General features: G+C 31.2%; 1 protein-coding gene across 1 annotated transcript in view; it reads left to right on the plus strand.

The window, feature by feature from the left end:
• The window catches only part of LOC107186336, a 96,252-nt gene that overhangs the window by 11,996 nt on the left and 57,292 nt on the right, over nucleotides 1–26,964 (plus strand). The window contains 3 exon segments of the mRNA XM_015574178.1: nucleotides 7,388–7,533; nucleotides 12,294–12,391; nucleotides 24,333–24,527. Of these exon segments, the coding sequence (XP_015429664.1) occupies nucleotides 7,388–7,533; nucleotides 12,294–12,391; nucleotides 24,333–24,527 (439 nt within the window).

The following is a 26,964-nucleotide window of genomic DNA, read 5'->3' on the forward strand; positions in this document are numbered from 1 at the left end:
ATGGTTAAATTTTTGTATCCAACTATTCAAGCCAAAGACTTCAAAAGTATCGTAAATGACAGTACACCAAACATTGCTGTTTTTTTAGTCAGTTTTTCCAGTTTGGCGAAAGCTTTACACGTAGGCCTGAAATACTCAAACGTTTTCCACTGTGTATTTTTCTCACTCGAAAGCGTCGATTGTCATTCAAATAAGTGCACGAGTGTTTACCACGTTGCTTTGTTTCTAAAACCATTGAAATACGAATAAGATCGATTTCCACACTTCATGTGTGTACCACTCGTAGTCGATTGCGTTGAAAGCAAAACGCAGGAGAGAAAATGCAACTCTGCTTTGTGCGTACTACATATTTACGACATATGGATAGTATAGAATAAAATTAAAAAATCTTTTTTAACAAAATTAAGGGATATCTAAATAGCGGCACCATATGTAAATTATAGGAAAGGTTTAACTCCAAGATGTACAGTACTGAAAATATTTATTGCATCGCTCGAATATTACGTATGTTATTACATATACTTCTCTTATTATTAATATGTACTCGGAAAATTCATTCGAACAGATAGTTATTGTAAGAATGTGTAGCTCATTATTTTTGCCAATGTCAGTTGAATACGAAACATTGTAGCAATCATATCGCTATGAGAAGTGTGCATGTTATGAAAATTTGAGAGTGATGCAATGAATATTTCCAGTAGTTTGTGTGAATTGGCAATACTTTAGTAGTATCTGCCGACATTACATAATAATTACTACACTTTCAAAGATCTACAAATTCATTTTAGTTTGAAATGTATTTCTTTCGAAACAATTTAAACAATCGAATTATTTAATCTAAGTACATCTGATGAAAGAAGAAATTTATTTAACTTCATTTGTTGTAAAAAGTAATACACTGAAAAATATATATTATTGTAGTTCTTTACGTCGATTATTTTACGAATAAATTAATGCTTTCTGCTGTACGGTGCAATAATTTTCAAGACAATGGTGTCCTAATGATGCTCGGTCCAATAATATACACATCGATTTTGGATTTATGGTTAATGTCTAGTTCATGTGTCACGTTTAATACACATCTGGCATACACTATGCAATCACACGTCAATGAACGTTTCAGTTCAATAATACACACTGCCAAATCTCATTCAATACTCTCTACAATTCACCTTTTGATTTACGGGCACCACGTGTGACTTGCTTTTAAATAGAAATACGTTTGGAACGACAGATTTAGTATTCACAGAATGATTATTTAAAATAATTTTGCTTTTTCCTCTTTCTTGCAATATTTTTCCTTATTTGTGTTGTCTAGTGCTATTATATAAATATTAACGACAATATTGTTCGAGAAAATTTCGTGACATCCAGCTTCTATTGTTCCACTACTCTTTGCTAAAATTTTTAATTTGAAAATATTTAGAAAAGTGTGGTATATAATAATTACTGCGTGAAATACAATAAAATACAAAACTTTCTGGACATGCAACGAGTTTTCTATTTTATTCTTAACCCAATAAGGTACTCAACTTTTGTCTTACGATTTTCTTGGCGTCCACCATCTCTAGAACCACTTTCTTATCGATATTTCCCAGAAACGAAAGAAATTCTGTACTTATAACAATTGGACATTTACTTTAAACGTTTACTATTAATACCAGCAAACTAGTATTTCACTTCAACTAAAAATAAACAAATAATATTCATGTTTCCTGAATCCAATTTGAAATCATCAACGCGAGTCTGATTCGATGTTTTAAAGCAAAGGGTGAAGGGAATAAAGAAATTCCAACTTTTGTTCTTGTCTCTATGAATTACTTCATAAAATGTCATTGTGCATAAAAATTGACAGTCTAATAAAAACACAGGGGAACAGTCAATCTGTTGCCAGGGATTCAAGAGTTGATTTTGAGTAATTTAGTGCTCCTGATCCTGAATATATCATTATTTTCTATTGGTTACCTTTAATTTTTTAGATATGCACATGTCTTAAATATTAATGCAAAATAAGGAAAAAAATTAAACATAGCAATTTTTATGATTCTGAATTAATTTTATTTATAAACTGTTATCAGAAAATACAGGATAATTACATAGAAAGTATTAGAAAGTTATGGAAACGGTTTTTTGTAGGATTTTCTCCTATACACTTCCATAAAACTCACCTCTGAATCAAACTAAAATCACTTATTTTATTCTTAAAAGATATTTTTAACCATTTATTTTGCAATTGTTTTCTAATAAATGCCCTGTTTTTATACCGGGGAACTATTGAAAAATTTGAAAATAATAAGGATATTCTTCATATTTTCGAAAATGTGGAGACTTTAAAATTGGCGATATGAAAATTCATTGCAGTTAATGCTGCCTCGAAACCCATCGACTCGACGCAGCGTTCACTTCAATTAATTTTCATACGGCCAATTTTAAAGTGTCCGTATTTTCGGAGATACGTTCATAAAGAGGACAAATAGGACTATATCTTCATTATTTTCAAATTTTTCAATAGTTCCCCGGTATAAAAACAGGGCATTTATTTAAAACAATTGCAAAATAAATAATTAAAAAATATCTTTTTTTAACTGAAATCATTTTTATTTGGTACTCTTATGTCTTTACTGTAAGTACCCGTAAAACTCATTTTGATCAGTTTGTTAGTTTAATAGTTACGATGTATTGAAAAAAGGTTAACCCTAAATTTCAAACAGCTATAAAATCATCAATTTTTAAAATTCTCAAAAATCCTTCGAGATACGTTTATATATCGCTAAAAATTACAACATATCCAAATTTGAACAAAATTCGAAATGGTGTTCCAAAAAATGTCCGATTTCGCGTGGGATGACCCCTTGACAACATAAAAAATGATTTTGTTTATTCCCCAGTGTAATAGAAGACAATATTGAAGAACAGAGTGACGATGTATAACGTATGAATCGCTTTTCATGTAAATTACAGTTGGAAATTGCATTTTTCACCTTGGCAAATGGATCGAGACAATAGAGCTTTGTTCGCTCGGCTTACAAACTTGGGGCTTTATTGCGGTTCCGCTGGCCAACCACTATGTTTCCATGATTCTATTGCGTTCCGCCACTAAAGGATTGAGAAATGCAGATCGTAATACGCAGTATTGTGGTAATAACAGAATTCTCTGTTTTAGTCAAATTGCGGTACTCGCTCCCGTGAATTCTAAGTTCAGGGAATAGGTTACTTTATGAGATTGATACCCTGAGTTCAGGTACAGTTGGTCACAAAAGTATCCGGTCACCTTATAGGTATTATGGGGATATTCTACTGTGACATGGAATTTTTAAAACTTCTTTCAGGAATTTTGTTTAAGGACTTAACGAAAGATCTTTATGCTGAAATATTCTCCTGTATATTTATTGTATCTTGAACTATAAATGAAAATTTTGCTTGATTGAAAATATGAAATATAGATATCGCTGCAACCCACGAAAGTCGACTATATCGAAAAAAATTGCTCGATTAGTTGCCATAATTCTGATCTTTTTGTTCATCTGAAAAAAGAAAACTAACAAGATTCTTAAATTATTTGGATATGGCTATCGCAGGTACCAGATTTGGGTTGAAATATTAAAAAATTTTGCGATTTTTTTCGTCTTTTTCAGACTGTAAAATTAAAAAAGAAAAATATTTTGGCTTAATTCTTGTACAGACGATAGAATTTGAGATATGGCAACCATTTCCCAAAACACGGTTATGAGAAAAATGCGTTTAAAGTTTGTATGCGGTATTCTTTTGTAGGTTTGACAATTTTATGAATTTCGCTATCATGCTTCAGAAACATATTGTCAGGACGACAAGGTGTAAGAAAATGCAAGGAAAAGAAAATCGATTCTTTTGACCGACTACAGTAGAATACCTACTTAAGCGAATTTTCTATAAAATTATGGGTTTGCAAAAGAGTATATTAATAAACCGGAGGAGTTCCGAAATCCAGCAATGTTTAATGATAAATGTAAATTTGAAATAATTAACATTAAAAAGAAGACAACTCTTATAAAGAAAACCAGGCGTATATCGTCTGCTGGCATTGGTAGCTTATACATTATTGAAAAGAAAATTACCTAATAGTCCTTTTATTTCTAAACGTATAATTTTAAACGTACAATTGACCTATAATTTAATTATTTAAACTTATAATTTGAGCAACTGTAGGTAATGAATGCAAATTTACAACGTTACTGTTCATCCTGTTTTCTATTACTGTAGTCTCTTCTTTTAAACAAAATAATCATCGCAGTCAATAAATTCTTTTACTTTAATAATTTTTTAGATCTAGTAATTTTTAAAGTAAAATGTAACTATTCTTGTTCAGCGAATAAATGAAAAGATCTATAATTCACTATTTATAATTAATCATAAATTGTAAGGGTGTCCTAGTATTGATGGTACAACCGGGGAAGGGGTGATTCTACATAAGTAGAATTCTATCTATGATATTCTACATGAGAAAATAAGTCGAAAATATGCAATAAGTGTTTTTCATTTGGGGCTTCGTTTTCGAAAAAATCGGCTTTGAATATTAATCTGAAACGTGTGTATTCGTCATAGCAGTAAGTAGAATAGAAATACAATGAACAGACGCGCTAGCCAAGTCCTATTGAATTCCACGCGTAGCCAACAGATTTTCAAAGTCGATTTTCTCGAAAATATAGTCTTAAATAAAAAAAACTTTATTTTATATTTTCGACTTATTTTTGCAGGTTAGAATCACCCCTTCCCCGGTTGTACCATCCATATTGGGACACCCTGTATTACAATGTATTTAATTATTTCAAATACCTCAGTTTTTTTTAACTAATACAGAAAATATATATAATATATATAATAGATATATATTTATATGATACAGAAAAATACTATATCCAAGATTTAAAAATCATTGTAATTTTTAAAATGAGATGGCATATACTCCTGTTCGTAAATATTAGCATATTTATCAAAAGTGAAAGAAATCTGGAGAGTCATTACAAAATTATCGATGCTATTTGATACATACTGTCTAGATAATATTAAAGCTTAATAGTTAATGTACATTCACAAACATACAATCGTAAAAATGGTGCAGAATACGCAGTCAGTATGAAACGTCACGTTTTCTCTAGTCGAAACAGTGTCCTAATGCTTATGAATGGGGGTGTATTTCTGTCTCCTGACAGAAAATAAGTTTAGTTTTGTATATGACCTTGACACTGAAGTTACAGCAGTCATTTATATTGGCTTGACAGATTCACTTAACCTGACAGATTATTATAACGTATCGCGTGCGTGTTAAAATTAACATGGAGGAATCGATGCATGGTTCGGAATTAATTATTATTTTAAATTATTCTTAAGGGTATCGACGACATGTTTACATGCGTTATTACGCATTAGAATAAAATAAGATAGTGAAATATACGCATATCGCCGCTTTAGTTTTTAGTTGTTCTATTTCCACTAGTTTCTAAACTGAAAAATCTGAATTTAATGTTTACGAAGTTTCATACCAGAGACCAAAAATAACAGTTATTTTTAATATTTTTTGGTAAAAAGTAATTTTTATTTAAATGGAAACCAGGTATTAATAAATGATGAACAAATTTTCAAAAAATGACGTGAATAAAAATATGAATTTTTAACTATTCTGGTTAGGAATAAACACTATAAATGATCAAAATTTTTTTGGTCACCAATAACAATGCATGACAGAATTTTTGTTTGGTTGCAAATAACCATTATTGGCTACGGAAATTACAGTGATTACGAATAACCACTATCAATGATGGAAATTGTTTTTGATTGCACGTAACCATTATCGATGGCGAGAATTTTATTTTGGTTACCTTCGACCATCGTCAATTTTTATTAACGTATCAATCAGTGACGCAAAATGAATTGTGGAATTTGTATATTTTAAGTTAAAATAGGTTTTAATAATTTATAATGGTTATTCATAACCAAAATCATTCACATAAAGATATTAACTCTTATACCGTCACTTTGTAAATTGCGATTATAATAATTATGGTCTCTGTTTAATATTATGAAAGCAAGAAAGTAGTGAAATAATCAAACACACTATAATATCATCTATTGAATAGCTATTTATTACAATGTTTAACCAAATTTTATCTTATTATCAACAGAAATTTTTAATTGTTATTAGTATTTGGAGATACAACCATTAAGAAAAAAAATCAAATTATGGCCCCCTCGATACCATTTAACATTTGTCTGAAACACTTTCCTGTATCACAAATAATTTCAGAAATGTTCGAGGGTATCTATTTAAATGGGACACTGTGTATAAATAGCCATAAGAAAGTGTTTATGATCATTAGCCTTTTCGCAGTTTAGTACTAGAGTAAATGTTAAATTTTAAAATTGTTTAGTGCAATTCCAAAAATTCGAAACTCTTTGATCTATCATAAATATCCATACGAACGATTATATGTTTCCTGAAGTTTTAAGTAAAAGTTTAATTTGCTTTTGTTGGTTCTGTATTTAGTTCTGTTATCTTTTGTAAGTTCGTCAATTTCAAGCCTCAGGTTATTCAAAAATAAACGAAAACCATTAGAATCTGTTCTGGTAATGGTTTCTGGAGTTATTTTTGTTAAAGGGATATTGTTTGGAAAGAACTTTAGGAAAAATAACAAAGTGTGATCTGTGTGTATTAGGGCGATCCTTATTTCTCGACCTTCGAATTTTTTCGATCTCATCCCCTAGAATGATTCCAATCCATGAAAAGCTAGTACGTGCAAAAAATGGGCTCGAGCGGATAACAGGAAAACGTATCCCAAAATCCCTGAAGTTTGACATTACACCCCAAACACGTCGCCTCAACCGTTACTCTAAGTCCTTTAACAAAGTCACCCATTTAGCTGTTCTTTTTGTTCCCACGTTTACTGGTGCTTCCTCTACAACTCCTACTGCCAAAAGTCGTATCAGATTACAGTAACCCCTATAACTGAACCTTCGAAAGCATTAATAATGGGAGTCAATTTTTTTTACAAATTTTAGTTAAGATTTCCCATTACTAGATTGCGGATGTTATGCATTTATAGAATATCCGATCGTGTAAAATTCAATATAGTAAAAAATTTCTAAAACTTTATTCAGATTTTCTTTTCATTTCGAACATGAACCTTTAGAAGATAAATAAATTTTTCTTTGCATTCGATTTCGAAAAATTAATGGAAAATGTCAATATTTGCATAAACATCCTTATCATTGCAATTAAAAATAATTCATATATAATAACAATGTATTAGTCTGCAGAAGGGTTGATCGTGAATCGAAAATCGTAATAACACTTAAGAATTGTATTATCATTAAGGCACTTGTAAACATCGAAACGCAATGGTAAGATGGTTAGTTACAGGGTGGTGGCGGAGGTCGCGGGAAACAGCGAAGCTGTAACGCTGAGCGGACTCCGAGCCGACACGCAGTACCAACTGGCTGTTACTGCCGTCAGAGCTGGCAAAAAATATAAAAGCCGATCAATCATCTTCCGTACACTAGGTAAATCTTCAACTTTCAACCTTTTGTATTTGACCATATATATTCTACAGGGTGTCCGCACGATCAGTATAGGATAAAAGACCCATTTACTGCCACCTACCGAATTATACTGTCATTCTAGACTGTATTACTTAAAATAACAAATACACGTTGTAAAGATATATGTAAAGAAAATTCTGCATGGAACTAAAACTGTAATTCATACGATAAAAAAAGCAGCACTTAATTTCCTTTTCTCATTAATTTTTGTAAAATGATCAAAAATTTTTAGTTGATTGATAGAGTAAAAACGACGACTTCCTTACTAGCGAAAGGGAATAAAGTACTAAAGAGATGGCTATAATTGTAATATTTGAGCTAGTAACGTAATAAAATGTAATGTTTTAGATAATATAAAGATCGTGGAAAATAATGATCATAATTCAACGATTCACTAAGTTGTTTAGTCTAATATTTGGGTTATAGTGCTCCCAGATAGCAGATGAAGCCTTAAAGACGCCTAAATTTTACGGCTATTTTAGGTCTAAGGCGTCTTTAAGCCGTCTTCAAGGCGTCATGTGCTATCTGGGATTGGTACAACGTTTCAATACTTTTCTAATTACTATCATGGCAGTAAACGCGTACAAAAACAAAGCCTTACGCTATTAATACCACCAATACCATCTACAGTTACGTGCAACCTAACCTAAAAAAGTGACAATATTTAGGTACATGAGATGACAGTATTTGCCCAGTCAGCCAAACCTAGAAAGCCAAATTTTGTCCAGTACCTGTGATAAAGTTATGGCTACAAGTTTGACGCAAGATTTGCTATAAACAATTTGCGTGCATATTGGCAACAACATATGCAGCAACTTGGCTTGCGCCAACCTTGTTCCGGTTTTGCCCTCAATTTGACATAGGTCATGTTGCAAGATTATCTGTCAATTTGCTTTACCATTTTGTCAGCTGGCGTTGTCTGCAAAACCCAAGTCAAACGCGAAAACAGATGGATATGGTTTTTTACACAATTTTTGTCATTTATTGCTGGTAATTTGCTCGGAACTTGTACACAACTGGTTATAAAAAAAAATATACAATTCCATTTACAAAACCAAACTTGACCTTCATACCTCTTGAAATAATAAAGTTAAAAAAATGGGCCATGGCCCGTTAACTATCCCCCTCATGCCGTTCAATTTTATGAAAAAAGTTTTCTTGTATTTCAAATAGTTTAGAAAATAACGGACTGTATACTGTTTCTGCGAACACCCTGTATAACTGGATTTATTAGGTTTAAAAATATTTTTTTCTGCTTTTGGTTTTATTTAAATTCCAAGTTTTGTTAAATTGTGTCACAAGCGAGGAAGGGGCGATTTCGAATAAAATTTCTCCATATTGGGCTTCGTTTTCAATTACATTTTTGTTCAAAATATTATCGAATAGATACGCATGCAATTGAACATCATTTAGCTCATTTACTTGCCAATTACTGGTTACTTCTACTTAAATTCGTGTTTATAAATATTGTTTATAATATGATATTATTTGTTTCCTGCACTAATTTTATACAAACTGGTACTTAGAATATGATGATGTCGATATACAGTACAGTAAATATGACCAGGCTTACTGCAAGTAGAAAAACTGAATAATAGTCAGACACAGTAAAAAGCATACATTTTTCAAACTTGTTTATATTAAAAACAGAGGTCCGTATAGAAAATTTATTTATAGTTTTAACTCACATTTTTATATAAAACCATCCCTTTCAGGTTTTACCATCACTTACAGGACAGTCTGAGTACACATAAACTTTCTATGGCGTGCAGTTTATAAATTCAAATTATGTATTTTAAAAACTTGTCAATTATCTCTCTGTCAGTATTTTACTTGTTCATAAACTAACTTCATTTAAAATACAGAAGAAACCTTTTTAATTGTGTCACAGCTGAGGAAAACAACTTGAAAATAAAGAACATTTTTAGAAAGAGATACACGAACTTGTTGTTGCGTATTAGTTAAAAAGTTTATACACACACTGGTTGTACAAAAGTTACAAAAACAGAGGGAAAGTATAACATAAAATATATGTTAATATTGCACAACATATTCAGTCTTTATTTAACAAAGTACGCTAATTTAGAAATTGAAGTGTCACGCATACATAAACATGTGACGCTGATACTTAGCGAACGTATTAAGTTAATTAGATACTACTTTTATTTCATTAAATTTTTAATGTGTATTTGTTTTCTATAATAGAGTAAACGCACAAATGAACGAACTTTTAAGAGATTTTGTAACTATTAATGTGAAATTGTATAATGATAATAATATTAATAAATATTTCGCATGCGGAAATTAAATTTTTTAATATTTACATTTTTTTATGATATACATATAGATTTCAATTGGAAAAATTAGGATAATGTAATTAATTAAATTAAAAAGGCAAAGATAAATCAACATTCCTAACCAGTGGCGCGAAAATGATTAATTAATAAAAAATCAATATTTAATCATTTCCTTATTTTAGTAACTTAATTTACTAGTTTTTATAAGTAATGTTCATTCACTGCTACGCATTCATTTACTAGTGCATTCACCCTATGTACATTTGAATTATCCCGCGTTCAATTCGTCCTGGAAGAATCGTCCCTTTCCACCCTCCAGAAAAATTGTCAACCACTCACGTACATTCACGAGCAAACTCGGCTTCCACTAGGGGAATAAGTGGCGTAGGGGAAGGGCCTTCTAGAATTTGGTATCGGGAATTATTGAAATTTATGCAAGATTAACATTCGATTCAACGTTTATTTCAGTACTTGAAATAAATTTACCAAGTGGTAGGAGGTCTTTCTCCTATGTCACTTGTTCTCCTAGCTGAAGCCGAATTTCCCTGTCGATCGCTGATACGCTGACGCGCGTCGCGAAAAAATCGTGCGGTCAGTTCGAACCTAACCTTCAAACTGTCACACTCAGGAATGCTCAGGCTGTTACGGTCGAACACGCGAAAAGTTGTTAACTGTTCCGAGACGCTTACGATACTTCAATTCGTTCGAGGGAAAAGTCCATATGTTTCTAACAGATAAACAGGACAGTGTAAAACTTAACAAACGTTTGTATAAAGTCGGTTTATTTGTATTACGTAAAATATTTGCGATATAAAATCCGGAAGCAGTAATCGTCAAACACGATTTTCTCTCCAGTTTTGAATCAGTGTTCTAATATACAGTGTATATTAATTTCTTGAGTGACATTACAAGAAAAAAGTGATTCATGACAAATCAGTTTATGACTGGTGACAGAATAATCGTATATGCGTAAGTTCAGAATGACTTATTGAGTATATAATAATTGTTACAAATATGTATCAATTAGTTTAATATTACGACAATACATGTACGCTGAATTGAATATTAAAAATAAGAGTAGGCAACCTGGAAATCATTTGCTGAAATCATCGATGAGTTTCGTGTGTAGACTTGCATAATGATGTTCGTAAAAGTTCATCGCGGATTTATAATGTGTTTTTGTAAATAATTTAAACTTCTAGTTCATATTAGATAAACACCGTGAAAGTAATTAAAAACAAGAACGATACAGATGTAAATTTTTATAAATGTTAATTAATAAGTTTAGATATGGTTAAACGTGTGGTAAATACAGTTTGAAAGGGAGTGATTCTATGTATACGAAAAAATAAGTGGTAAATGTACAGTATCATTTTCTAACCTGAACTCTGTTTTCAAAACAATAAAATTTGAAAATATATTAGACCTTTATGTTTTCGAGTACGATTTCTGTTGGGTTCTTCGACTTTTCAATAAGTATCTCATTTTTATATAAATGTAAGTTTATAATTTTATTACGTCAGTGAAATAAGTTTTCTGTCTTTTTGGTTCGATAATTCTTAAACATATTTTTGCTTGATGCGTAGATAATGCAGATTTTCTATACACTCGTATTGTTTCCTTGCAATTTTTATAAAAAAGAAGAAAGTAATTAGTGACATGCGATGAGATTCGAATAAATTCGAACTGTACTTCGAAGACAGTAGATGTTCAGTAAATTGTATAAGGTTTTTTATTTCTTCATAAAATGGATAATACAAACATCCATACAAGCAATTACTGTGTCTGACTGTTATCTACTATTTCTACTTGGAATTCATAGTAATCATTCTATTCGTTCTATGGAATTATGCATTGATCTTACCGTCTTCTAACTACCAACTCGTATTAAATTATAGTGGGAGGTAAGCTATGCACAGGTGTATATGTACGAAATTATATGCGACATCGATTTACTTGAGAGCAAAGCCTGATATGACACAATTTTATCCCACATTTTCGACTTATTTTTGCAAAAAAATACAACGCCATAGTAGTACCATTACTTATTAAACATCGAACATATTATGATTATTTAAAACGTATAAATAAAAAATTCTAGTTCAGAATTTTTAAGCACAAATAGAAGTAATTGCTATTAGCAAACGAATAATTTATGAGAAACATTTCAATCGCCCGTTTGCCAAAGTAATTAAATCCACAAAGCAATCATTAGAGAAAATTAATTATATAATAAATTAAGCACCAATTAGGTGCTTTAACACTAAAATTTGAAAAAATTCGAAAAGTCAAGTTAGTCACTTTGGTGAGTAACGGGATGATTTATAATAAAATATAACATCAATATAAAATGCAAGATTATATCAGTTTTAATAATGGTAATACAATTCGTTTCACTGATAATTAAATGGCTCGATGTTTCAGAGCCGCCGCGGACGTCTCCTCAACAGGATGCAGCGGTAACTGGCGGCCCTCTCCCTCCTCCTCCACCCTCTTCTCAGCAACCTCAGCCCTACATACAAGTAAGTTGAAATGAATTAAGTAAGAAAGACTTCAAAAGATTACTCTTCCCTTTTTCGTAAGCGCCACTAAGTTAACAAAATTAAAAGAAAGCGATAAACTCTACCACAATTCAAGTAGTCGGGTTATTCAGGAAAAACTTTTATTTTGAAAACTTATTTACAACAATAATTAACTTTAATAAATAGTAGACAGTATTTACTGTTTATTAACTCTGTGTTTAGACAATAAGTCCAAAAAAAACTAAAATATACAGGGTGGGAAAAAAATGAAAACCCCTGGGTAACTTTGGGGGATTAAGTTTTCGACAAAACTTTAATACAAAAGTCGGTAAATTAAAAAAGGAGGACTTGACAGTGACCTTGACCTTGATCTCCAGGTCAAAGTTCAAGATCAGTTGAAGGTCAACTTGAAAATTTCAAATGGGAATCCCTATATCTAACATTGGCAACGATTAGAGTAGAAAAGTATACATTCAGACATGTTACCACGACTATAACGACATAAGGTCAATTATTATACATAACTGTGATAAAATAAAAAACGTTGCCAAATGGCAACGAATCAGAAATGGCACTAAACGCTTTCAAAATGTTAAATGTTCTTGTGAATCATTTATATCTCGTCTAATACAGACGAAATTGCAAAAAGAAATATTTGTTCCTAATTGTTAGATAATTTGGGAATGAAAGGGTTAAGGACTGATTGTATAAAATTTAGTATATCCAAAAGTTCAATAAATTTCTTCTACAATTTTTAATTTTATGCAAAACCTGATGGAATCTTTAACAAAGTAAAGAAATTTCTATATCTAATTTTTGGAAGTACCTAGATCTTTAAAGATTAGTATTTCCATAAAGCTGCGCAGTCTACTGCTAACAATGATATTATATTATATTAAATTATAGATCCACCTAACAATAAGTCATGAACACTACTCTAATACTAATGTCATAGAGGTCACTTCGTGCTTTTCGAACACTTTGGCACTGTATCATTTATTAATGCCCGCCTCGAACTCCATTCTCGAAGCGCTGTTCCCCATCTGCTTGTTTCCCACATACATAAACATGCTGTTAGCAGCGTGCTTATAACAATTTGGCCATCCATTTAGTTATCCCTCGATAACCTCGTCAATTTGCCGAAGGCACACTTAGCGATCATTAATAGCGCGCGGTTTGTATCGTACAGGTCACATATGTGCGGATTGTTTTCCCAATTGCTAAATGGACATTTGAAATGTATTACTTTCATTAGACAGAACGAATGAAAGGAAAAAAATAAACTACTTTTATTATGATGAAGTAGTTCATTCTTTTCGTGTTACTTCGCATAAAGAGGTTTTGTTTTCATAATATTCCCTGTGATCTTATAACATTGCAACTGTACTCATAAATGATTTATTATTTTATGAGTAGATTCCACATGTTTATGAATTTATAGGAAATTTTAACATACAACCCAGTAAAATAAAGATTTTAACATAACACCTACCAGCTACTATTATATTTAACCCTCGAAGACCACACTGGGTTACGGTAACCTAGCCCGTCCTAAAAGCACCTGGCATTTCTGAACGGTAAAGGGTGGGAGTTAGAGCTGTGGTGTTTTATCAAAAGATTTGTGACTAACTTACTTATACACGGTGTGTCACCTAACCTTTACACCTCAAATATCTTTGTCTTTAAATATATGTAAAATGTCTTCAGGACAATGTTGAATGGTTTAATGAGGCTCACACAATACTAACAAAATTTTTGTTTTTATGTCATTTTTTTAAGAGATATCAAGGTCACTTTCATTTTCTTAAATGGAATTACCCTTTTTTGAACACCTACAATAATAGTCCCTTTCATTAGGAATTCAGTGACTATAATTATTCAAGGTCATTCAAGGTCACGGAAAAATGGGTGATTCCATTTTTAAAAATGAAGGTGACCTTGATATCTCTAAAAAACAAACAAAAATTTGACACCGTGTGAGCCCCATTGAACCATTCAACATTATCCTAAAGATATTTGATGTATCTTTAAAAACAACAAAGATATTTGAGGTGTAAAGGTTAGGTGACTCACCCCATATATTTGACATATGAGCCATGTTTTTAAAGTGGTATAAGTACATTTATTCCTACATTCAGATATTTAAGGGTTTGCGTTTGAATTAACTAAAAAATATTGGCAAACGTTAATAAATTCGGGTAATGCTTTAAAAACTATAAACATGTTAAATTTTGTTATATAATAACAATTGATAAACTTATTAAAGAAAGTGCGAGGTTTTCTTTAGCTACAAATGGACTTACACCAACTTTCAATACTAACAGATTTTGAAAAACAAGAACAATACCAATTTTAAATCTATATTTTAGTTTGTTTGCTTTTCTGAAATGTATTTTTTTAATATAAAAAATACTAATTAAAACGAAGACCTATAAGTGAACGTAACAGTTACTTTATTAACAAGTATTTAATAGTTATATTATAAAAGAATTTATAATAAAACAACTACCAAAAGTAAACTATTATTCGAATAATTCTCACGTTAACTTCTTATCACTTAACACAGTTATCTTGTTTATAACATTGTGTTTTAAAGACATTATTTATTAGCCGCTGTAAAGGCTTTAAGGGTGGTGCACAAAGAATTTGTAATAATTAATAATTAACACGAATAGAAAGTTGTTTTAATTATAAATTATTACGAATGGACTGTGAAAAAAACATTCTTCTAATAATTAACAGTTACAATTCTTTTGACGAATTCATGAAGATATTGTACACCATTGTATTATTATAAATATGGAAAGAAGACATCCATGTCTAACTAAAACAGGCCTTAACTCATTTTTTTAAAAATTGAACTTATACTACTTTAAAAAAAAACGCCTCATGTAGGCGAAAGAACGTTCGCAGTTACGGCTACCCATGTTGTGGTCTTTGATGGTTAATAGCTTTAGTTGATCCAACAATCAACAGCCAAGGAACTATTATTAAATAGTTCAATCACAGTAGCAAATTATAATCAATGAAAATAGGAAAAATGTTTAGAAACATACAGCCAGTTAAAGAAAGGGGATTATTATTTTAACTGAACAAATGATAAAATTTATAATACTTTATCTCCGTCTTTCGTCTTTTTCTGTCTTCCCCGCAGATGTTCGTTTCATTAGCTTGGAGCTCTGTATTTCATTCCCCATTAGCTTCGAAGCAGGTAATGGGAATAAAGCGAACGTGAAACAAACGCAGAACAATGAAACGAGAGATTGTGCGGCAAGGTAACTAGGTAGGACAGTAAAGTATACCTCTTATCCCTTTAATACCAGCAACAGAACGTACTAGCAGTCGCTAATTCGTCTGAAATACATTAAGCCAATGTATCAGTTTGCTGGAACGCCACAAGCATTAGGTGTACCAATAAGTAATCCACTATTCTTTGTGAAACTCTGTATTCGTTTCGAAACATCATATTAGATGTACTAATAAGTATTTCACTATTTATTTGTAATAAACTGGTAACACAGTTCAAGTTTAAAACATCTTTGTACCTTTTCTTCTTTCAAAATGGTGACGAACATTTAAGAAAGAGGACGAAGATCAATGAAACAGCATAGGCTTCTGATTTTCTCGAAAATAAATATTGAATTTCACACAATATGGTGGATTACTTGTATAGATTCTCATAATCCTCCACCATTTTGACTATTACCGTTACGTACCCAGTTCTGGATTACTAAAGAGTAACTATCGTAGTTTTTTAACATATATGTATGTAGACAAATTAACGAAATACAAAAGAATTGTTGTTATTCAAATAAATCTATGTTTTATCTTTAATTTGGTATTAACAAAAGTGCAGAAATAGTAATAATTAAATCATAATTTAACTTTTACGGTAAAAAGTGCAAGGGGAGCAATTTCTGATAAATCATATATTTGTATCTCACCCTGAGCTATCAAATTTAACGTATAAATTTCACATTAGTTAATAATTATTTAGCCATTTTTCAAAGAAAACTTCTATTATAATAAACTTATTATATGGTGTCTATATGTATACTAAATTGATTAGGAATTGGATCCTGATCAGAAACTGGATCCGTGACGATAAAATAAAAATTTGTTTTGAGAATACATATGTTACGAAAGAATCTTTATGAATTTTATGAAATTATAAATAAAATTATTATTAATTTACTATTCCATAGCGAAGCCCATCATAGTTTCTGCACTCAGCTAAAAATTAATGGAAATGCTTTCTTCAATTACTGTGCAACTTGTAGAAGATTTAAATTGGGACACCATTATGGTGCACTTTAAAGTTTCATTGATATGATTTATTCGTACTGTGAAAGCGTTCTGCAAGCAGTGTATACAGGGTGGTCCACCCAATTGTTTCAGGTCATAATTCCGTTATTACTGCATTTATAAAAAAATGCCAAAGGAGAAATTGATTTGTTTTAAGTGCAATAGTGCTGGTGCAATGAACAATTGCATCATTTCTTTAAATGGAAATGCATATTGTTTGTTGCACAAATCGATTCCTCTGTTCATTCTACGTAAAAAATAATTAGGATATCATCGCCAAAAAATTATTAGTTCTCGAGATATTTTCAAAAAATGTCTTTATTGAAGAAGATGCTCAAACGCTTCGTGACTATGTAGTAAACGTAAATAAAAAAGAATAACATAGATAATTTAAACAAAGTTATGAAACCAATAAAAAAACGTTATCAGAAATGTTTACAATGTAATGGAGAAGCGTTTGAGCATATTCTTCAATAAAGACATTTTTTGGAAATATCTCGAGAACTAATAATTTTGTTGTCATGGTACCCCAATAATTTTTTACGTAGAATGAGCAGATGAATCGATCTGTGGAACAAACAATATACATTTCCATTTAAAGAAATGATGCAATTGTTAATTGCACGTGCACTGTTACACTTTAAAAAAATCTAAGAGCCTACAGATGTAGTACTCTTCGCACCATTTATCTTTCTCCTTTAGCATTTTTTCATAAATGCATTAATAACGGAATTATGACTGTATATCTACGTATACATACATACATATACGTTTCTTTACATGCGTTGAAAGCATTCGGCTGGAAGCATCAATGCTGGTACATACTGCACATTCACGGAATTTCATGTGAACCGTACCGCCGGCTTTAGTGACATGTAAAACGTAACACGGAATGTCTTGCCATTTCCCACGACATGGTGTTCCCAGCGTCCGTAACAATAATATGCATTTATAGATCGCGAAGTGTGGTTATTGGGGTGGTTATTACGACTTGAAAACATTGCCAATAGTTTGACGAAGAAGAGTTACCTATTGATGAGAAAGTCAGAATTTCGATACTCCAACTAGATACAGAAAATGAAAGTACTGAGAGTAGGTCGTGTATCCATATTATGATCAACAATGTTTAAATAGATAGGTTGAGAACAATCATTGTTTTTATATTTTTTGTGCTATTTAATGCTTTTAAATTAATCGGTACAATAACAGTCATAATTATTTAAACAGTTATAAAAATTTACACTATGGTATTTTTTCCTAGAAACAATAAAAGTAAAGGATGTGATAAAGCAATTCTACTCGCAGAATCGTGTTCAAAGCAAGAAACTCTAGAAGGATCGTTCATTGGATACTGCAGATCAGAAAAAAGGTTTTAATTTGTTGGATAATGTTATCGGAATACCGAACGAGTCACGAATAATTTATAAAGGAATTAATTAAAAAGACTATACCAACGTGTTAGATAAAACGTAGAAAAACATAGGGTAAATACACCACTGAATGAACGCTTGAAAGACTTTCTAACTATTAAAGCCGAATTTTAAATGATAATAATACTAATAAATATCTGGCTCATGGAAATTAGATTTTTTCAAATCTACACCTTTCTATACCGTATAGATTTCAATTTGAAAAATTAAAAAAATTAATTAACGAGTGAATGAAGAATATTAAGTAAACGAATATTTCTAGCCACTGGCACGAAAATTGTTTAAATATGAAACAAGGACTGAAAAAGTTATTTATTGAGAAAAAAGGAACACTCCTCTATCTTTTAAGACTAAATTCAACTTTATAACGTTTTTAGTTTTTACATAATACGTCATTTTTATTCAAAAAATATTTAATCATTTGCTTATTTTCATAACTTATCTACTCGTTTTTATACACAATGTTTATTTACTGGTGCACCCACACTAATATCTACTACTTTGAAGCGAATTTGGACAATATTATCCAACGCTTTCGTTGAAAATATATTATACTTTATGTGAACATTGTAGTCCTGATACATCAAAATAATTCATCAAAATACATCAAAATAATTCAGAATACAATTTTATTCATCTGTTGTTGATAACGAAAATGTCACTAGTGAAAACAATACAAGACCATGTATACCAATTCATTACATTGCGAATCTGGAATTGTTTTATTTCCAATTTTCTGTATTTCAACATTGTGTTATTTCCAATCGCTTTATGGCACGTATGAAACTTTGATTCATCTGGACGGATTATCCGAAAAGCCGCCTATCAGAACGGATTTTTCTCCCTATTAGATCGGATATTCGACATGTTACTGTAGTAAATTTCCCCGTGTGCCAACGGTAATCCACCTGGTGTGAACAGAAACTGACGCAAAAAATCATAGCCACGTGTTAATAGTGATAATGGTTAATTCGAATCACATATTAATTTTCGATAGCTTGGACTCTTTTTTTGATCAATAAAAAAATTGCGATTGCTTTTATAATATATTAAATTAACACAATTAAGTACGATAATATTGTTTAAATGAATTTGTTATCATTTTGGAATGGTACTTATGAGGAGAATTTGGTATACAGAGTGTCCCACACAAATGGGTCAAGCCATAGCATTAAAACGGTAGGAAATAGAAAAAAAATTTATTAGGAAAAATTAAATGGTTTGGAGTTATGTTTCTTGTGGCCCATGTCTTTTCCGAAATTGGAGACATATCAAAAATTTCAAGGTCACATCTATTTTTTTAAATGAAACTCTACATTTCTTTATACATCATTCGATGCATTTTTTAATTCTTTACAAAAAGGTATTAAGGTACTTAGGTCGCAGAATGATTAGTTTAAAAGAATAAAATTAATAAATACAAGCGAAAACATAGTATAACTATATGCTATACAATATTGAGAAACTGAACTTAAACTATCGTTTAAACTAATTATTTTTCGACCCAAATACCGCAATGCTTTGTTGTAGAGAATTAAGAAATGCAATGAATGGTGTTTAAAAAATGTGTAGTTCTATTTTAAAAAATAGAAGTGACCTTGAAATCTTTGAAACGCCTCTATTTTTCGGGGACACATATGCATCACTCGAAACCATTTAATTTTTCCTAATGAAATTTTTTTCTGAAATAATTAAAAAATAATCAAAACAGATTCCAGTTTGCAGAAAGTAGTACTTATATAATTATTCATTAGCCCGTATGTTTCTCAGTTGTCGATCCTTAAATTTATCTGTCTTGAAGATCACTTTTTTTACTATTGAATTTCCTTCCAAAAATGTATCACTGAAATCTCATGCTGTTAAATATTGTAAAACAGAATTTTAATTTATGATATTGCTTTTAGTTTAAAATATGGTTTCATTGCTTATTTTACATATTAAAACAGTTGAATTTTATATAAAGGATTCAATGCATTCTAGGTGAATATTGTGAAAAGATAATATTACTTCTATGATCAAAATTATTTAATTTAAAAATATGTTTTTTTATAGTCGCAAAAATTTTTCCTGGATCTCCATGCCGTGAATATTGGGGCACGAAACAATATTCCAGTCCTAAAGTACATCTTTCCGTAGAAAATGTTCAGCCAATGAAGATGTTAACAGTTTCTTTTTTCTTGGCTCTCGGTCGTCCTTTTGTGACGTGGCTATAAGGTTCGCTATTGTATGGAAGTTTGCACACTCTCGGTACGTGATGTTGCTATAGGGCTGTGAAACGAACCGCAAAAACAGCATCCTCGACAATGGTTCCTTTCAGCTTGAGAAAGTAGGTTGTCACAGTGGCAGCTAACAATCTTCGACAAAATTGTGTCCTCTATCCGTTGAACTTTCCACTTCTTACGGGAATTTTTCTTGTGGAAAAAACTAAGAATTCTACGGGAAATACTATCAATTAGTTGACGAAATGATTGTTACATTTGGTAAGAAAAAAAAAAATGTTGCCTAATGGAATATGCAACTCATCTAATTGTCTTCTAATCCTTTTTCAAAATTTAAAGTCTCATACTTTGAAATAATTCTGTATGCATATTTATCTGGCAGTTCATCTTTGAATATATTTTTGAACCACGATTTGTAAGGAATTTTCTGTACGTGGACATTAATTTAAAATTTATATATTGCAATAGAAAGTGGTTGTGATTATTTAGAAAACCTAATTACAGAACTGATTCAGCCAGCAGTAGTTTATACTAACAAATGATGTTTGTACCAACTAAGAATTTTACCGTACTCGGTTGGTACTACTTTTAGACTTTAACAAAGAAACCACCATTTCGATCCAAATCTTTTAGTTATTCGCTTATAACTCGTAAACTATAAAAGATATTGGAAAAAAGTTTAGGTACATTTTATATCGTTTTTAGTTATCCATATATATATAAGGTAAGAACAAATTTTCAAAAAAATTTTCAAAAAATAGTTTTCAAAAAATTGATTGTTTTCAAAATTTGTTCCTACCTTCTACATTGACAACTAAAAACGATATAGAATTTATCTAAACCTTTTTTCGATACCTTTTGTAGTTTAGGAGTAATAAATGAAAGGGACGTTTTGGAGAAAATGGGTGGCTTTGAACCTGAGCCTATTTCATCTTAGGGAGCCTAGGATTGTTAGTATAGGCCTCGTAACTTTAAGAATTCGATACACTTCGAGCGGTAAAAGTGTGCCTTTGTGGGTTCGTTTCTAGCTGGGGATTTAGATATTATTCTAGAGTTGAAATGAACAACGCTGAATTATAAATATATAAATGTATAAAAGTATATTCAAGAAAGTAAAGGTTTTACAAATGTTAATGTAAGTTGTGGTCGCGGAAGCTAATTCCAACGTTCTTGGTTTTCACGCACTGAGAAATGCGGGGGTTTGTTGTACAGGGTTTAGCTTACTTTTAAAATGCTTGAAAGAAACTTTAATACCCGATCCCACTAACTAGACTTCTGGTATGAGTATGACCCGTGGATGAGCTGCACGTGTCCCTTTTTATACCCCGAAAATCGAGTCTAAAAGTAGTGGGGCACACGCCTGTTGCTCAACGGAATGGATTCCAACTCCCGATAGGGTTAAGAGGTCGCGAGAGTGTCTTCGTACGTAACACCATATGAAAATAGAGGGGGTTTAAGTCATCATTTTGCTCGTTCTGAAATTATTGAAAAGATACAGACCCTCAAGTTTGGGAATTTTCACCGATTTTTACAAGAACTACCTTTACAAAAGAATTTTTATCTCCGCAACTATTAAAGATATGAACTTGATTTTTCTTTCATTTTAATCGTAAAGAATCGTTCTTATTACTTAACTTTTTGTTTTATACGTAAATTTATTTTTGCAATGCATAAATATTAACACAACTTGCGTTTTGCGAATTTGATTCCCTGTTCAAGTTTGAAGAAATTTGAAAAAAATGTGTCCCTATTCTGTGGTCTTTTCTCTCTAAAGTTCATTTATTTAATTCGTGGACACTATAAAATTGTGGTCGGAGCAGGTCGACGAAGGTCGCGGCCTTCTGCGATTCAGGTAGATGCGCCATTTGGGTCGACCGCTCTCCTCAGGTAGCCCCGGGAAACCTTACGTCGTTTGTACTATGGGCGATATTAATTAACTCATACAGTATTGTAGTCGACGAAATGAGATATTGGTGTTCCTAGAATAAGTATTTTTATTATTTTCCCGTATTCTTTTATGAGTTCAGTAATAAGTAAAAGGCAGTAATAACATGAAATAGACGTTTTATTAGGGTTCTGCAGATTTATCCACCTAAGGTGAGCACCTTCAATACCTCACTTGTTTTTGAAGATACAAAAAACTACGAAGGAAAGGTATTATTTGGTTACAAGAAGCAAATACTGTACAAGCAAACATTTTTCTCAGGGTCATATTTATCGAAATTTCGACGGTGGTGTTGAAATCCATTCCAACGACCCTCATATTATCGTGTAAATCAGAACTCACTTTCCCTATATTTCTTAACGATCAATAGTGTGTGACTACATAGGTATTGAGCATTTCATGTTGGGAGAAATCTTCCAAAACGTAGACGTCTGTAAAAAACACGTTAAAGAGTTATTTAAAACACAGGCATAAAAATTTGATGTAATCGCTATAATAAAACCGAGAGTTACCTAAAAATAGGACTTTGTAGGAAGAAGTGGAAACTACATTTGCTCATAAAATAAGGTAGAAAATGAAAATTGTGAACTGTAATTTTATTTTCTGAAGTGTACGTGGAATTTTCTGGATGAATAAATACAAGTAAAAACTGCAATACATGCGGAAAGTATCAAGAATTTTTGAACGTTTTAAACTCAGATGGGTACATACTCCGTTAACAGAAAATTCACTTCGTGGTCGAGTGCAATTTTAACTTTTTCAAACCAAAATAAAAGTTTTTCTGTAACTGGAAGTTTTGTTACGTCCGAAAAAAATAGAAACTATTCCTGCATTTGAAAATTGAATAAAAGTATCTGTGAATAGATTACAGTTTGTAGTAGTTTTCTTGAAATATGAAAAATAACATTATGAAAATTAATGTTGTTTCAAACTAAGGTGCACATTTTAATAGTTCATTTCTTGATTTTCATACAAATCGTAAAGATCATCTTCGACTGATTTTGTCAACTAGACTAAAAATATGTAAAAATCATTAAGTTCGTTCAATTCGATTAAACAAACAGGTTGAAACTATCTAATTCCACCTTCATCATCTGGTGAAATTACGAATATTCTTGTACTCAACTTTTTGTACGTATTAAGTGTGAATACTTTTTTTTATAAGTAGTCGCATATTTAATCAGCAATCTTCAACCTGAAAAATACCCATATTTGATGGGTAAAGAGAAAAAACAAGAAATGTCACAAAACAATTTTATTGAGAAAATTAGTTTTTAATACTTTTGGCTACCATTGTTTTTAACCAGTACACCAAATCTTTAAGAGTTATCTTATGTAGACTTGGTAATCCTTTATGATTCAACAGTTCTGTAGGCTCAGTTAACACTAACAGAATGCACTATAGACTATAGAATTAGTAAAAATTAGCATTCCCTATTTCCCCTGACTCTTCATTCAAGTAATTTCATAAAAGATGAACTAATGTACAAGTACTTTCTTCCCTGACTACATCGAAACAATTTAGTTTTCATACAGAACTTAACCTAAAAACATCGGTTTTCAGTATTACTTAGAAACTAGGATTTCAACATGATCTTAAAGCACAGGTTTACAGCATAACCTAAAAACTAGGTTTTCAACATAACCTAAAAACTATATTTTCAAAATAAACTACAAACTTGGGTATCAACATAACCTTAAAACTAGGCTTTAAATGTAGTCTAAAAACTAAGTTTCCAACGTACCCAAAAAACATAGGTTTTCAACATAATCTAAAAACTAAGTTTTCAACTTAACCTGAACACCAAGTTTTCGCCATGACCTAAAAGCTAGGTTTCCCAAATACACCAAAACTAGATTACCAACATAATCTAAAAACATAGGTTTTCAAGCTAACCTAAAAACTAGATTTCCAATGTAATCTACAAATCACCTTCAAGTGAGTTTGGTAAATGTAATATTAGTCTTGAGAAGAGCGCAGTATGACCAATATTGTTGCATGGGAACCATGTATAAATTACGAATTATTGTTTGACTTGCAGGTCCGTGGCGTTGAAGTAGGTATAGTGGTGTTGGTGTTGATCTTCTGGGCGGGCGCAATAGCGCTGTTCTTTAACCGTTGGGGCAAAATTCGCATGTTGCTGCCATACCAACCTGACTACAAGGCACCGGTAAAAGTCCCTAGGACTGGGACCAAGCAAGACTCGATTCAAGAACCATGCCCTCAGGTAATGCATACTCACACTGCACTTCTCGCAACATTAATCTATCACAAGAAAATTTTTCCGAAATTTATCAGTAGACTGTGGATTTTTATGCAGAATGACTTTTTACAAAGTAATTCATAAAAACAAAAATCAACGTAGCATTTTCTTTCTTCTCTTATTGGATTAAAAATGCAATAAAAAAACTCGTTGCATCTGATGAAAAAAACCGAGTTTGTCTATTATCGTATTTCAGGGTGCCTTACAAGCTATAAATTCATAAAATCAGCAGTCTATTCACCAGTATATTTAGATAGAAAGTGAAATTTACTTCGAAGGGCTGAGCTTACATTTGCTAACATTGACTAATATTTTCTGTTTTAATTGCAACTTACTTAAAAAAGCGTGCTATGCAGAGTTAGGCAAAATGTAATCTAATTACAAAATCTAAATTACAATTATAATGTAATTGCAATGTAATTACAAGACCATTACAATTACATTGCGATTTTACAATTACATTGTAATTGTAATTTAGATTTTGTAATTAGATTACATTTTACCCGACTCTGGTGCTGTATACATACTTACGTAGAAGTGTAAAATTTACAAGATCATACTTTCGCTTGTAGCATTTAGTAGCAAGCTCAACATTTCAGTTACTACCAAACGTGTAGTCTAAAATTCTTTTTATAATCGTTGAACTGATAACGAAGTCGATAACCTAATTTTAATATTATGAGTGTATTTCTTTTATATTGTCGTTTTTACTGGCTGACGAATCACCACAGCGTCGATAAATATCTCGTTCTCTATAATACAGATGCTAGAGATATTATCGATCATTTATTTGATTATGAAACAATTGCGGGAATATGCGATGAGTATATTTATTTAATGTGAACTAATCTGATATGACTTCTCCATAGGATATTTGTAACGCAATCAAGTAAACGTGCATATGATACTGACACCATGAAACACTTTTTATTTATTGCATCAGGTTTATAGGTGGATAACTTTTAAATATACTATAAAACATATTTCCACGGGAATCGTTTTCACAAGTCACGTAGCAAAAAGTCTGTGTCACTATTTACCCGAAGTACGCTGTTTTTTTTAAGTAACCTACATAATGTGATTATGTTAAAAACGAGGAATGTTTTAGGAAGGAATTTGTATTTTTCGCGCGTTGAACAACGTGTTTCTATCGAAATCATTCCTTTCGATACTCCGAATGTATAATTAGAATCTTTATATTTCCTCAGATTTAGTTAAATATATTCATTTAGTGGAAAATAATCCAGGATTGCTGTTGTTCCTGCTACAATTGCAATTGCAGCCACGAAAATTAAAGATTGTAGAAATTGAAATTAATCGTAATGAATAGCATTTTAAACAATCTGTGCAAACTACACGAAATTCTAACCGTTCAGAATCGCTTCTATTAGATCCTACCGTTTTAATAATAATTTCTAACGGCACGATTAATTTTAAGTTTGCAGGTACAGTAAAAAAGAAATATCAATAACGATAATACTGCAACACTAAAAAACCACAAAATACATCATTCAAATCACACTTGATACCTTCCTTTATCCTTTCATAAAGTCGTATGCAACATTCGTCCTCTCAGAATAATTAACATCATTCTGAAACTAATATTTCAACGAACACGCCAAATATCATAGAATGAAATTTATTATTATTCAAATTACATATATTCGTTATTATCGTGGACCCCGTACGTAGTTATATTATCTCGTTTTTCTTTTAAAACGCCATATTACAATAATATTTGAAGCATTATGTCCTGACGTAAATCCAATACTGTCTAAAAAGTCTTTAAATTATAGAACTTTTTTAAATATTTGCAAAAATCGCACATTATATTTGAAGCTTACCAAAGATGTTTGCGAAGTGGTACGCACTGATTTTTCCGTAACTCTGCTCACTTCTTTCTAGGATCAGCCTAAGAATTTTGCCGTACTTGGTTTGTGCTACTTTTAGACTTTAAAGGGAGAAATCACCCTTTCTATCCGAAGCGAGCTTTTTTACTTATTCACTTGTAACTCGTAAATTACAAATGATATCCACAAAAAGTTTAGACAAATTGTCTATCGTTTTCAGTTGTCCATATATCGATATGAAAAAATTTTTGATAAAATTATTTTCAACAAAAATTTTTTCACAAAACTTATTATTTTGAAAATTTTATCCAACCGACATATAGATAATTACAAACGATAGAAAATTTGTTTAAATTTTTTCTCGATATCTTGTGTAGTTTAAGAATTACACGAGAATAAGTGAAAGGGATGCTTCGGATGGAAACGATTTCTCTCTTAAAGTCTGCAAGTAGCATCAACCAAATACAGTAAAATTCTTAGGTTGATCCCATTATTAATTGAGCAAAGTTACAGAAATATCGGTGTGTATCACTTCGCGAACATCCCTTGTTAGTTCCCAA

This window comes from Dufourea novaeangliae, unplaced genomic scaffold, assembly GCF_001272555.1.
Source record: "Dufourea novaeangliae isolate 0120121106 unplaced genomic scaffold, ASM127255v1 scaffold85, whole genome shotgun sequence".
NCBI lineage: Eukaryota > Metazoa > Arthropoda > Insecta > Hymenoptera > Halictidae > Dufourea > Dufourea novaeangliae.